Source organism: Diadema antillarum, unplaced genomic scaffold (assembly GCF_040938485.1).
Source record: "Diadema antillarum isolate AM-2024a unplaced genomic scaffold, OU_Dant_1.0 seq00000456_RagTag, whole genome shotgun sequence".
Lineage (NCBI taxonomy): Eukaryota > Metazoa > Echinodermata > Echinoidea > Diadematoida > Diadematidae > Diadema > Diadema antillarum.
Window position 1 is genome coordinate 490,570 of NW_027271428.1, and position 15,774 is coordinate 506,343.

The following is a 15,774-nucleotide window of genomic DNA, read 5'->3' on the forward strand; positions in this document are numbered from 1 at the left end:
CTGCTAGGTAGTACTCGGCAGAAAACATAGATACCTGTTGGGCATGAGGAGAAAAGTGCTGAAGTTAATGCACCGGTGTTAACCAATTGTGCTACTTGCTCCTTGCCAGCCATCCACTCAAGCATTTTTATAAATGGCTCTGGAGGGCATGCAAAGAGCCATTTCTAGCGCTACATGGTGTGTCAAAAGGTCTTTCTTGTGAATATCTGTATGTATTTTGTGTGTGTGTATATGTTTGCATGTGCACATGTGTGTGTGTATGTGTTTGCGTGTGCACATGTGTGTGTGTTTGTTTGTGTTTGTGTTTGTGTGTATGTATGTCTTTGTTTTTGTGTTATGCAATACTTTAAAACAGATCAGCCTTGCATTGTTAGTGCGATGATGGCTTACACACAACTACCAGTGTATATCCATTGTTTTATTTATTTGAAGGAGTTATATCTGCTTATCACATTTAAGATAAGACTGGAATGTAAATCCAATAATAAACTCAGGTCCTTACATAAACACACAGCTCCCAGTTTTCATCAGCTGATGAGGAAGTTCACATGTGTGGCGTTACATTTCTTATAGAAAATGTACTTGTGTCTGATCAATTGATACTCTCCTTGTTCAAGAAGAAACAAAAGAACGACTTGAAGATGGAAGCATTCTGATTATATGCTCTCCTGTTTTACTAGGTCATAATGCAACCATTTCACTGTGACTTTGTCAGTCATCAGTATGGTAATTGTGATTCTGATTTAGGACGTCTTTAACTGTTCTCTCATTTTGACTATCAAAAATGGCCACAATTTGCCGTTCCGTACAATTTCTGGGACATTTATCATGTTTTCTTCTGCAATCCAGAATAGGATATAATAATATGATATAAATAGGATATAATTTTGAAATTAAATTTGATTCAGCATGCATAATATAGGCATGTGTTCCCACTTTTCACCCAAAATTTGATTCTAGCTGTAAGAATATATCTTTAACTGTGTATAGGAATGTTGTTTTGCAATCTGCAGAGATTGGCAGGCCTGATATTTTAGCCTTTCTCCATCTCATCTTACATTATTTTCATTTAGAAAGCATATAAACTGGTACCATTCTCATGATTCTCAGCTGGTGATACTCTACTTATCCCAAGCTTTTCGCGTGGCGCACCCAGTCTTTATGGCATTGTGCTCACAATCAATCTACAGTGCAGAGCTTTCTGTTCAACTTCCGGCATTGAGAGGAGAGAGTGGATGGGGTTTGGGGGAGGGGGGAGGGGGAGGGGGATGTAGGGCTCCACCAGATGGCTGATGGCGGTGACACAGCCTCCATGGAGGCACGGAGGCAGGCACATAAATAGCAGATTATATCATCAGAGCCCTCGCTTGACGTCATTGTTGTCATCTTCGGCACACACGCGAGAGGCTTGTCTCACGGCCCCTACTAAGCTCCGCTCCTCTCACCCTGCCCCTTCTTCCTACTCTCTTCCTCTGGCCTTCTCTCTCCCCCGCCCCTTTTGCACACACTCTCTCTCTCTTTCACCGCTCATATTTAGCTCACTTAAGCCTTTTTTGCTGTAATGACCTATTGCAATTCCTTATCTTCCAAATATCTTTTTGCCATCTTCCATCGTGAGTCGGGCCTCATGCCCCCAACCTTCTTTCTTCTCAAACAGTCATGGGCCATCTTTTATTTTTCACTGAACATCGTGTGAATCTACCTTGAGGAGAGAGAATCTTAAGTTCTTCATGGATGCACTCTTACCCCTTGAAGGAACCCAGGGATGAGGCTCTAGTGATGATAGATACTGAAAAAGTGTAAATGTTCATGCATTTTGAATGACCAGAAACAAGTGCAAAAATAGAAGCATGTGAATATTTTTGCTTGTTATGTGTTCCAGTTATGAGTGTCTTGATTCCACAGAATTGAAGACACATGAAATTCATCTTACCTGGCTGAGTGTGAAAAATTACTCACGTGAAAATATCCACTTTTACAGTAAAAAAAACCTAGAATATACACTGAGCATGACAGAGCGAAGTTTGGTATCTGGACTGGTGACACCACCGAAAGAGGATGGTCCCAAGGTAACCTCATTTGTTTCCAAGGTAGCCCCATCTGGTTCCCAGGTGGCCTCATTTGATTCCGTACAGCACCTTGGGGGAATCAGCACTTGGAATGATGAGGAAATAAATTACTTTTTTCATATTTATCCTTATTCATTTTATCTCCCCCTTTTCAGCTCATCAAGGCTGTGTGGTTCAGTGCCGATGATTGTCCTCCCTACACCATTGCTCATCCTGCGTGAATCTTTTTTGAATGTTTGGAGGAATTCACTGATAAATTCTACTCGATTAACAGAAGTGCACCATTAGCTGTTACTCCATTGAACACAGACTACTGCATTTCATCATCTCTATCATTACTGGTATCAGAAGGTCATGCTCTGACAGGAGAGTCCAGTGTAGACTTGTTCTTAGTGAGGTAGACACACAACCAACACTGCTAACGGATTATTTCTGTCTCACAAAGGAAATAACAATACTTTGGTCATATCTCAAGAGCAGATGACTCCCTCGAACATGGTGGTGGTGATGATGATGACGATGATGATGATGATGATGATGATGATAATGATGATGATCATGTTGACAAAGATGCTGATGGCAATGCTGATAATGGTGATTACCAGTAGCAGTGTCATTATTTTTATTTTGGTCATTATTACGATTGCCATCATCATTTTTATGTGTATCATTGGTTACATCATCGCTACTATTATTTGATCTAATTTCATTTCATTTATTAGACATAACTTTATCAGTATTTGTATTGAACGCGCAAGCTCACTTTCAGGATAATTATAGACCCCCCCCCCCCCACCTTGTGTCTACATGGCAAGCATTAGAACCCATTCTTGTGTCATCAGCAAACTATGGCGAGTCTGCTCAGCAGGCCAGGAAGAAAATGAATTTTTTTTCCCTCCGATGGTGAGAAAAGTGGCAGTGATGTCTCAAAAAATAGGAGGGGGATTTGATGATCGGATTTGAGTTCCCGTTCAAGGTTGTCGGTGTAATGAATTTCCATTTGGCAGCATTTCCTGTGATATCGTTGGAAAGTAATTACCGTTTGGACAATGCTTTCTTCTCTTTTTTTTTTTTTTGGTCATTCATTCTTTTTCATCTCAAGGGATGGAGAAAATACTTTGTGGAAGCTCATTTCCTGTGATGTTATTTGTCAGTTGGAGATGAGGTGATTGAAACCTATCGCAGGAACCTAGCTTTCACTCTCTGTCACCATCTGCGGTTTTTGCTCAACGATGCAGACAGTGTGAACATCAGTATTAAAGGGGAATGAAACCCAAGTATATACATGTGCATTGAGTAAATGCAGCAATATTAGTTGAACACATTAGCAGAGTTTGACAAAAATATGACAGTCTGCTGAAAAGCTGTGATTTTTTTTTTTGAATTTGCAATGCAGCCATTACTGGATGAGAAGACTGGTACAGTTTGTGATGTCACATGTGGAAAGCAGTACAATGGAAATAAAGAGAATTCTACAAAATGTCATCTTTAAAGAAAAGAACTCATTCCCTTTACTTGTTACTGACATATGTTAAAGGTACATGTAATATTATTCCCCCTCCTTCTGACAGGAAAGTCTGGTACTCTTCCATTATGCGAAAAAAGTGAAAGTATGTTGAATTTTCTGTATATTTTCTTTATATCATATTCCACATGTGATGTCACAAAATGTTGAAGTCATCTCATCCAGTGATGGCAGCACCAAAAGTTTACAAAATCATAAATTCTGAATGGATTGTCCGATTTTTGCCAAACTTCACTGATGTATTCTACCAATATTGCTGCATTCCCTCAATCCACATATTGATTTGAGTTTTATTCTCCTTTAACAGCAACATGTCAAACTCCTGTAGCCCAAGTATGCAATGTGTTAGATAAGTAATTGTGTTTGATGAAAGAGAAATGATAACTCAGTCTGAAGTTGCTTGTGAAATGATAACTTCTGCCTTGTGACTCTTTTACAGTTTTGTGTCATGTTTTATTGACACACACACAAAAAAAAAAAACAGTAAAGTGTGATTATTTCTAGATACATGTACGTAAGAAAATTATACTCTGTGGCTGTGGTCAGACTGGCAAAACTTCATGAAGTTTAAATTCTCAAAATGTCTCGCAAAACTTCTCGTGAAACTTCCCACTCAAACTAGGGAAAATCCCCAAACCTCTGCAAATTTTCTCAGAGTTTATGCAGTCTGAATGCTTACAACTGAAACTTTGCACAAAGTTTGTCACATGACCAGTCCACTGTCTATTTGCGGTGTTGCCTCAAAGTACATGTTCATTGAGATTTATGTATATGTGTGCATTAATTGCTTACCTGACAATCAATAGCTGTCAGGTGGCGCACGCTTTTTTCTTGATTGCGCATGCACACCAGTGACCCACATTTCGAGAACTAAAACTGCAAGGAGTTTGCTTGCCAATGTGAATGGACTTAAGCAAACTTTGCAAAGAGTTCTCAAAGAAAGCATTATTTACTATTTGCAGATGAGACAAAAAACCCAGCTTTAGTCTTTCAAAATGGTTCTAAAATGAGAGTTGGAGAAAAAAAAACAATGTAAAAATGTTAATCAATATAATCAATGTTAAAAAAGTATTGTTAAATAGACTAAATAGTTTTAGTAGGATGTTTCGTGATACAACTGACCTACACATATAATAAATCAAATGTGATAACTCAAGCATTTTAAAAATCACTGCTCTCAATGGTAAACAGTACCTTTAAATTTCAAAAAGTTTTGCCAGTGTGCCCACAGCTTGAAAGAAGGGATGCAGTATTAGCTACAGTTATTTATTGATGATGATTTGGTAATTTTTGTTCACACATAGACACAAGTCTTTTCTGCTTCCCTTTAGAATATGAATCATCATGGCAATGGTATTATCAAGCTGAAAGTAGTCAAACCAATTTGTATCGAGGGCAGATGACATAATGTTCAGCTTCTAGAATCAAACTCAGCATCCCAAAATAGACCCCGTTTACAGTGCGAGGCATGGCCAAGCCCGCCTTCATTTCAGTGTAAACGCGCAAAAGGCCAAACGCGGGGCCAAAATTGGCCGCGCATTTGGCCACGCTCTGGAGGTGAAAAGGCCGGGCTCGGCCGCGGGGCTCGGCCACGGCCGAGCAGCGGCCAAGCCCAGCCTTTTCTCATTGTAAACGCAAACTGGGCCAAATGCGCTGCCAATTTTAGTCTGGCTTCCAAACCCTCTGCCCGTACTATTTCGTTATTCAGGATATCAACCCTTTCAACGTCGAAAACTAGTATAGTTTAAGGTGGTTTTGTCCTGCAAAGGATTTTTCCTTCGGCAAAGGCCTTTACCCGAACTGTGACTTCGTCGCCATGGAATCCAGTAGACAAAGGGTCTGAAAACCAGACTATACCAAATTGCCTTTGTTTACAAGCAGAGCGCCACTACGACAAAATATTGAAAGGTTTGAATTAAAAGTGCGGCCGAGCCCGGCAGTGTAAACGGACAAAATTGCGGGGCGCGGCCCCGCAATTAAGACTTGGCTTGGCCGCGGCTTGGCCCAGCCCCGTACTGTAAACGGGGTCTTAGTTACCGATGTGTCTTCACCGAGGAAAGGAAAGAATGACACCAGGTTTTTCACAAGAAGATATAAATGTAGTATAGTATGTTATGCAGCCAGCTTTGTGAATATTCTGTGAAATTTCTTATCTCTGATATGAATCATATTATGAAATTATCAATGCAGACTTTGTAATCACAAATGCAGTATTGATATCCTGCATATGCCGTATGTTTTGGGAGTATAATATTTTGCAAAAAAGCACTTTTGGGACAATTTTGCAAATGGTTGAAATTCATGATTGAGAATGACACTAATATAATAAATGAAAAAGAAGTGCCCTGGTATTATCATTTTAAGAGAAAATTTGGCAGCTTCCCCGCCTTGGAGACCATACTATAAAAATGGATATTTCCGTGTAAGTAATATTTTGCACTCAGCCGGGTAAGATGAGTTTCGCTTGTTTTTTACTCCACGGAATCAAGACATGAACTACCGGAACTTATAGCAAGCAAAGATAATCATGTGCTTTTATTTTTGTACTGGTTTCTGGTTGCGCGAAATGCACAAAAATTTCAACACTGCAAAAATGTCCACTTTGACAGTACTCTATAGATGCACTTGTGTTATGGGAGACAATTTCGCAAATATTGGGCAACTCATGAAATTCTTAGAAATAGAAACACCTTGAAATGTATTTCATCTATAGTAAATCACACGGCAAGCATACTATACATACATTTTATCTTTCATCCACCCCCACATGCATACAGTACTACAGATTTAGAAAATGCTGCTATTTATACATGTATTTGCATTGCACTATATGCCCTTTCAGTATCATTAGCCATTGTATGTCAATGACATGTTTAGAACACATGTACATGGCTTCAATATATTACTCTTTAATGGATCAGAGTTTTCGGCTGTTGCCAGCGTTGCTCGAGCTGTTTTTTGAAATGGCAATTGATGCTTCGTGGTGTCCATTAGGAATGTCTAACATCAGAGAAAAACAAGCTGAAACAGCAAAATTACAGAGTTCTTGTGAATGTGTGCTGGTGTGTGTGTGTGTGCATGTGCATGTGTATGTATGTTTGTGTGTCTGTTAAAATGTATGTTAGAATGTGAGTGTACAGTGTATGTCTGTGGTGGTATGTGTGTGTGTGTGTGTGTGTGTGTTTGTGTGTGTAGGGATTTGCCAGTGGCTCTCGGATGTATATCATCTTCCAAAGTAAATATGTGATCGCCGCTCTTTCCTCAAGTTAAATCAAATACACTTGGCCAACGAAATGACACTAATATTACACGTGGTACATGGTGTACTGTACATTGGCTCTCATCATCCTGAGACATGTGTATACATGCCAATATCAGTTTTACAATTTGTAGGTGTAGTAAAAGCCTTAAAGCATCTTCTCATGCTATTTCTCTATTCTTCTCCATCATGATTTTACTCTAATTTTTTTTTTCCATCAGAACATTTAAGTACAAGTGGATGGAAGTAGTTTGTGAATAATTGACCAAGTGGTACACCAGCTGTTCCTATTCTTCATTCTGTTATCACCGATGCGTGATCAATACAGGTGATGATGATGATATGTGTATCATGCTACCATGTTAAAGATGCAATCACCCCCCCCCCCCCAAAAAAAAAAAAGAAAAGAAAAGATATAAGTTTGTAATGTAGATCAATTCATGTCTTGGTATTTGATTTTTTTTTTTTTTTAATTAGAAGGTCCAAGTGATGAGTTCCTCACATATCATTACTCACAATTTGAAAAGTTAATTAGCCACAAAATTGCGAGAGCTGGGTGATTGACATCTTTTGGACACATCAGTCTTAATGAGTTATGGCACGTGCGGTCACCTGTAAGGACTGTCCAGTGTCAACACCGCCTCTATTGATGGGTCAGTGGAATAGTATTAACCCTTTCACATCTGCTGAAGACAGCACTGGAGCAGCAAAGTGTGATGAAAATACCAAGTGACAACAGAATTCAGTCTTCTCGGCTGCCTTATCAGGGCTGCCAACATTGGAAACTAGTTGAGAGTGAGACTCCCATAGGCCAATGCTGTAATTTAGGAGTCAAAATGAGTGAGATCAATAGAATGCATGCAAATGAAATAAAGTTTTAGAGTGAGAAAGGACCAAAATGAGTGAGTCTCACTCTCAATGAGTGAGAGTTGGCAGCCCTGCCTTATACAGGTCAGATGTGTGGCAGGCAGGCATTTCTGAACGCATGTACGTACATCGTATTGAGGCACTTTGCCCTGTATTGATCCCGCTAATGGGCGAGATGGCACATTGAGATCAAGATGGCGTACGTGCTTCATAAATCTCGCCAATACTAGAGATTCCAGGAAGACTTCTCTACTCTACACAATCCTTTTTGATAATCAGGACTTGCTTTTAAAAAAAGCAACAATAAATGATAATAATGATAATGATAATGATGACGATGACAACAACAACAACAACAACAACAACAACAACAACAAATGAGCAAACAAATTTCTAAGAGAAAACTGAAGCCAGGACCTAGTGGCAACCACTTCACATTCAACTATTAACCTACTCAAGCACAAACACACACACACGACTTGAACCAAGCAATAGGCCTACATAGTTGCATGTCTGTGCTGTCTCCCCCTCCTTCCTTTCCTATTCTTTTTCCCCTCTTATTTTTTTTTTTATTACTGCGCGTAAATGTGCGGGATAGATTTGTCATCCGCCGTCCTTAATGAGCCGCAGATTAGATTAACGATGGATCTCTCGAGAGGCGCACAGTGAGGTGTGTGAGGATAGCCCCTTCCTCCGGGGAAAGTCACCCCTTGATAAGGTCATTGCTCAAGAACACTCAGTGAGGTGTTTCAGACTTCACATAGAACTCACTGGAGAAGCCCATGTATGAAACATGCTTCCCAATGTGTGTATAAAAGTTACAGCATTCAGATCCTGACATTGCTGACTGCAAAATTCAAAGACATTCCGTACAAATTCATGACCCATCACCTCAAATACATAACTTTTGATGCTCATTTGATGCTCATTTGTTGCAAGAGTATATACTGTATATACTGCATATGCACAGAATACTGCAGAGTTCATGCAAGAGCAAGCGTGGTACCACTTCACTTGTGTTGCAGAGGTTTACTCCATTCATTTTGTAGTGCAACATTCACCAAGAATCATGCAAAACCTAATTGCACAACACATCAGGACCACCATCAGCAGAGTGCGATTTACAAATGTTATTTGGAGAGAAACATGACCCCGCCTGGTTTGCTTTCAGGCTTGCCCAAAATAACTCCATTAGCATGAAACTTGTGTCTGGACATGTCGGACAAATGTCTTCTCTCGAGAGTGTGAAACACCTCAGAGCTTCTCAGAGAAACCTGTGGAGGGAAGGAGCATAGGCGTGCACCCTAAATAGAAAGCAATCTCTTTTCGTGATTGCCATGCCGTAATTGCCAGAGGTCTGTGTGCAACCTGTGCTGCCAATATTGGCCACCGACATCCAGGACCGTCGGCAAGTGATTGAAATTTCAGACGGCCAGCGGTGTGCAGACACTTAATACAAGATTGCAAATATTTCTTCCATCAGTGTTACTTTTTCATGTCATTTCATAGCCCTGTGACAGATGGTGTTTCAAAATCACCAGAAGAAAAAATTGCATATATATGCGTGCATTGATTTCATGCTCATATGGAAGAAAATATTATCTTTCCTATAGTGTTTGCAAACTTCAAGAAAGGTAACACCATGCGGGAAAATCTTCATTATTATGATGTGGCGTGCTGTAACCCAGGGTGCCGTCATATCCTGGGTTACACCATAGTTTAGCGGAAGCTTGTGTAAGATGTACAGTTACAGTTACACATTGCTATTATGGCGGCCAAAGTTTAGCAGTCGGCGATAAGATCCTAATGCCGATACAGTACAGTTATGATGTGTTTAATGAATTACAATAATAGTGATGATTTTTCATAATCATTCAGGGAAGATACAGAAAAAAGTTAGGCCGGCTTTAAATATTTGATTTGTGCTTGTGGTTACCAAAATCCATATCATATAGCAAATATTATAGCACAATACCTGGGGGGGGGGGGGGTGGAGTCTAATTGTTCCATGTACTCTTATTAAAAGCAGTAGTTATCAATAGTCTTCAGCAAGCTTTCTTAATTTATTTTTTTTCATATTCAATATGCTGGTCCACACAATAGAAAGACATGGAAGCTGTCATAAACAATTTAAACACAAGTGGCAGGTTTTCCTCATAATAAATTTCTGTTTCCAAAACTGCTGTGAGGTTCATATGACAACAGCGTTTAATGATTTAAAAAAAAATGATCGGTAGAAACAAATGTGAATTTCCTCAAAACTGTCAATGTATGGTCCTACACTTGGTATGTTGTGCCATCCAAACACTGTGTTGAAGTGAAAGGTTGACTGCTTGTCACTCGTATGATGCACTCGCTAATTCTCCCTGCCGCAGCTGACTCTCAGCTTAGCAGTAATTCTCTCTACTGTTCTTGCTGATATTGGTACTTTAATTGTGTTTGCTTCCATTCCTCAAATCTCTGGCACGTTCTTTTAAAGTGTAACCATGTGTTGAAAACATTGCATTACTAGCTAGCTTTGTGGCATTTGGTATTCTAAAACCAATCAGTGTGACATTTAGTTGGATTGCAGGGGCTGGTTTCTTATTAGAAGAAATGACGGTTCAACACAGAAATGTCCTCCATGTGAGTGCTGGGATCAATTGAATGAACATAGTGATGCAGTGAATATTAAAACACATGTTCATTTTCTGTATTTTGTGTGTGTGTGTGTGTGTGTGTGAGCTGAGAGAAAGACTTTTTTTATGCCTCCGCCAACGAAGTGGCCGGAGGCATTATGTTTTCGGGTCGTCCGTCCGTCCGTCCGTCCGTCCGTACGTACGTACGTCCGTCCCGTTTTGTTTTTGTCGATATCTCAAGAACCGTGTGGTGGTTTTACATCAAACTTGGTATGAGCGTATATCCTGGGGGGATAATACTTTGTTTGGATTTTAGGGTCACGGGGTCAAAGGTCAAAGGTCACAGGTTATTTTGTGAAAAAAAGGTTGAAAATTCATGTTTTTGTCCATATCTCGTAAATGGTTCAAGGTATCTTCATGGAACTTAGTATATATGCTTGTTCCAATGGGCAGTGATTATCTAGGGGAGTTGGGGGTCATGGTTCAAAGGTCAGGGGTCAAAGGTCAAGGTCAACTCCTCACAATATCACTACTTTCATTATATTTCTATGCAATGCCTGAAGGTTTTTTTTTTAACTTGATGTATGCATGTATTACCCGATATATATTCTGTGGGAAGTTTCTTGCCAAAAGGTCAAAGGTCAAAAGGTCAAAGGTCAAGTGAAAGTGTTGAATTGTACTTTTTCCTCCATATCTCAAAAGTAACTCAAGGTATCATCATGAAACTTACATATTTATGTATGTTCAACCTAACAGTGATTCTCTTTGGAACTGTGAGGTCAAAGGTCAAAGGCGAGGTTTAGATAATGCTATTTTCCCATTTGATACTGAAGTTATTACTTTTTCTCAATACCTTGAAAATTACTCAATGCATAAACTTATAAAAGGGTCAAAAGTCAAGTAAAAATCATCAGTTCCCCAAATACCTGCACTCTGACATATTAATCATTCATCCAATTGAACCTAGTTCTAGGAAAGTGAACTTTCAGCACATTTGTGGCAAACCTGTCATTTTAATATTTTGCCAATTGTGTGAAACTGTCATCACACATTGTCAAGACATTGTACTATAGACCTATTAGGAGAACCATGCATTATGGCGGAGGCATATCAGTCGCCGTAGCGATATATCTAGTTTCTAATAACATTGACATTCTATGATGTCTACATAGTGGTGAGGTGAAGGACCTTTTCAACGATTGTCGGAAAAAAAGTTGTGAGAAAAATTTCTGTAGTTGTCTTGAGAAGTGAATGAATTATTTTAAGGAATTAGAAATGTTGAAAGCAACTTCAAAGTACAGAGTAGGCAAGATGAGCTCATGTGAAAGTGACAAAGTATTTGAGTATTGATTGTTTGTAAGTTTTATCCCCTTTGTGTAGTGCACTTAAGTATTTCATCTTCGTTTTGTTTTTGTATTATCTGTTTCATCATGGTCATCTCCAGGTGAGAAGCTGGACTTGAAGGCAGTCGAGACCTTGGAGGAGGTCTTCAAGCGAGTCCAGTTCAACATCATCGACGTCGAGGGTACAGGCATGGATGATGAGGTAATTTTTTTTTTGTTTTGTTTTCTGTAACTTGTAGTAAACAAGAAGCATGTTCTCTTCTTTTTTTTTTGTTGTTGCTATAAATACATCCTTCTTTTATATCGAGTTAATCACTGTTCCCTTACATTGCTAATATGTTCTTCCTTTCGCCGTGAATATCACATTTCGTACTGTATCATGTGTTGTTTTATACTGTTAAGCGATATATGGATCCACTGAAAAACAGCCCTGAGGCTGACGTTGTTTTTTTTTTAACCCTATTGAAATAGATAAAACAAAACAAAAACAAAAGCAAAATAAAGCATGCCAGTACAACAAAATATATGATGCTGCACTAAATGTCAACCATGATGTTATCTTAATCCCCAATATCCTTCCTTTACCAACCTTTTTCCACTTTGGAACTTTTTTTTTCCTTTTTTTTTTTCCTTTTTTTTTCTTTTCTAGTGGATATAGAACCAAAAGGAATCGTCATTTCAAACCCTGCCCAGAAATACAGGGCTGAAAAGCAATTTCAAATTCTTTATTGCTAGTGTCATACATACTAGATCAAGAATTTAACCACATATTTCATTCAACTTGGTGAATGAATAGATTAGGATAGATTATTCAAATGAGTAGATTCTGAGCAAATATAGTATTGTATAAGGTCAGGGTTGAAGTTAGATGCTATACATTGTGTTGTTAGTGAATCAGAATTCAAGCAAACTGAAGTTGAAAGTTGTATGTATTGAGAGAATTACAATGCAAATCATACAGATTTTGGGGCATAGTATGTCATACTTCTAATGTCAATCTGTTAGCTCTCATCAAAATATGCAATCTATTGATTGCACATAGTGATATCGGGTTACACATGGAATACTTCTGGGAAAATTTGGAAGTGACCTTTCTTACTGCAGAGTTGTTTTACTTTCACAAAAACTGACTCTCCTACCTTGTTCATCTCCCCTAAGTCCCTGTAGAAGAATTCTTGTGATGCCTATAGTTTTTTTCTCTGTTTTTTTTCACAAAGTCAGAATCTGTGAGGCACAATAACAGGATCAAGTCGATGCAAACCAACTTTTTGCCTTGAGCACTTGGTTTCATCTGCATATAAAGGTGTGCCGTTAGAATGATGGGAGTTAACTTGTTCCCTACTGGAACAAATATCTCCATAGACTCCGTGCAGAAACCACCAGTTTTCAGTAGACAATGACTTAAGTTTATTTCCCACTTGAGATACTAGAATGTATGGCCTGCCTTAAAAAAAAAAACAACCAGATGCATGTTTCATTTTCTTATCTTGCCACAATCTCCTCAATGTGTATGTCAGAATTTTTGCATTCTTCCCTTTGCCATACTCGTTGCACAGCCGTGGGCGCAGTTCTTCGGATCTCAATCAACAACAACAGACATACAAACTTGTCATTGATTGAAGCCATGATAAATCAGGGATTATGTGCCTCTTGTGCATTTGTCGTGGACAGTAGCCATTGCTTCAGTGATCAGTAATTAGCTGACTCTCTCACACACATTTCAGTTAACAAGTCCAACGTGTTTGCATGACATCTTGATATGCCATGCATTGAATCATACTAGTGTAAATATTGTTCTTTGTACCTCTTTAAAAAAAAAAAAAATCCATGTGTAAATGAAGTTGAACAATTTCCAAACATGTAGAGCATGTATCCAACTTAATTCAATATCTCATATTAACTATACTGGAAACTAGTCTCAATGTATGACCTCCTGTATGTTTTGAAGAATTCTACATGAACTTCTTTACTAGCAGTGGGAAATGTGCCAAGAAGAGGATCTTTCTCTTCTTCTTTTTTATTATTATTATACACATTGTGAGTGTGATTTCACAAATATTCATGACACATCAATGCCAACACCAAGGTTAGTTTGCTAGAGTTTTGTGCATGCAGTGTGTCTGAAATGCGCAAAGAATTTGTAACTTTGCTGTCAGTTATTCTTGAGAAACATATTATATGTATGGATGTACATGTTTATGATGTACCCACTGCTGTGAGAAGATCTTTTATTTTGCAGAGTGGCACAGCAGAATCTTATTATTACCTTTTCAGCTTGCAATTACAGTCTAAATCCTGACAGGCAACCGTTTCCCAACCCACCAACCCCCATTCGTGATCTCAATTTTCAGATAATCATGCATTGTGCTCTGCAGCGATATAATTTTACCTAATCCCAGTGGAACACATCAGGACACAATAGGAAAGGTTGTGACGCAAAAGGGAACTTCTCCGAGCCATTTTTCTACAGAGATTTGAGTTGTGACGCCACCGAGTGAACGACGGTGGACTAGAATTGCCACGTTACCCGTCATATTTGCAATTAGATGCCAGACAATATTACCACTAATCACATTTTCTCTCCTTTTTTTTCACTTCTTAACTCTAATATAATGGAAAGGAAGCTGATATTTTAATTAAGATGACTCCTCTTTTCTTGCCAGATTACTCTCAGTTTATTACACATGCTTTTAGAAAGTTGATTTGACATCAAAAAGCGAGGTTGTGTTTGACATTACTCTCTAAATCATGCATTATTGCTGTTTCTATATTCAAGATGCTCTCATTAGGTATGATATTACAAAACTATATTATGATTTTCAGCTTTGAATGTGGTATATACTGTAAAAGGGGAAATTTTCGTGGTGTTAAAAATTGCGCACATTTTGCGCAACCAGAAACTAGCATGAAAATATAAGCATGCAAATATTTTTGCTTGCCATATGTTCGAGTAGTTGATGTCTCAATTCCATGGAATTAAAAACACGCGAAATTCATCTTACCTGGCTAAGCGCGAAAAATAAGTTGCCCGAAAACATCTACTTTTACAGCATGAAATTTTTGCAATGACCAAATGCTACATTTTTCTGTTGAAAAAGTAAAAATTCATCAAAGTATACAGTTGATGAGTGTTGTACTTGAATATGAGTGTTTACCATTCAAAGACCGTGTAGCGTGGGGAGAAGAGGTTGGTTGGATTGAATTGATCGTCATTCACTGCCCACCGCACTACGTTCGCAAACCACGAACAGCGCAGGCCTGCAGGAATAGAATTACCCATCAACGAATATCGTGCAACGAAGCATACGCTCAGGCAAAAAAAAAAAAAAGGTTGTATTGGCATAATGGGCCATATGAAAATCAAGTAGGTAGGTAGATTTTGTGTGTGTGTGTGTGTGGTTTTTTTTTTTACCACCGTACTTTGCAGCAAAGATGATAGAGCAGCGTGCCGCTTTGCTTTGCTACTATGCACGCGGATTAGATAAATACATTCAAGCAGATAAATCACACACAAAAAATATGAAAGTTGTGAAACTCAAATGAAAACCAGCAGAATACGTGAAAAGATGGTGACTGTGCCAAAGCGATAATGCTTGCACTATCCACATCAAAATATTGTGCTATCGTGATCGCAATAGCAATTTTTTTTTTTTTTTTTAATCTCTAGGGTCAGGGACATTTTTAGGGTCAGTTGCATTACGGCAATAAAACTTTTTTTTTCTTGGCCTCATTGGTAACGGTTGACTCCAGTCGGGATTCTTTGGCTGTGTGTGTGTGTGTGTGTGTGTGTGTGTGTGCTTATCTTACATAGAGATCAAAGACAAAGCTGGACATAGTTTGTTACCAGGATTCTTAAGTACATCCAAGTTAGGCCAGTCTTTCCATTGCATGGTGTCCCCACACCACTTGGTTTTCAAGATGAATATTGCCTCTTGCTCCTTAGGAGGAATTTGTTATTTACTCCTGGTTTTTAGGTGCTAAAGATTCTCCTATCCCATTTCAAGATTATTCGTGACTGGTGTATATGGATACTAGTGCCCAAGCATTCTCAATTTTGCACACTTAACCATCATCACGGATGTCATGCATCTCA

General features: G+C 38.7%; 1 protein-coding gene across 1 annotated transcript in view; it reads left to right on the top strand.

Annotated features, from left to right (window-relative positions):
* The window catches only part of LOC139732947 (uncharacterized), a 128,940-nt gene that overhangs the window by 91,083 nt on the left and 22,083 nt on the right, over positions 1–15,774 (top strand). The window contains exon 4 of the mRNA XM_071643783.1: positions 11,783–11,883. Coding sequence (XP_071499884.1) covers positions 11,783–11,883 — 101 coding nt within the window. The remainder of the gene's footprint in view (positions 1–11,782; positions 11,884–15,774) is intronic.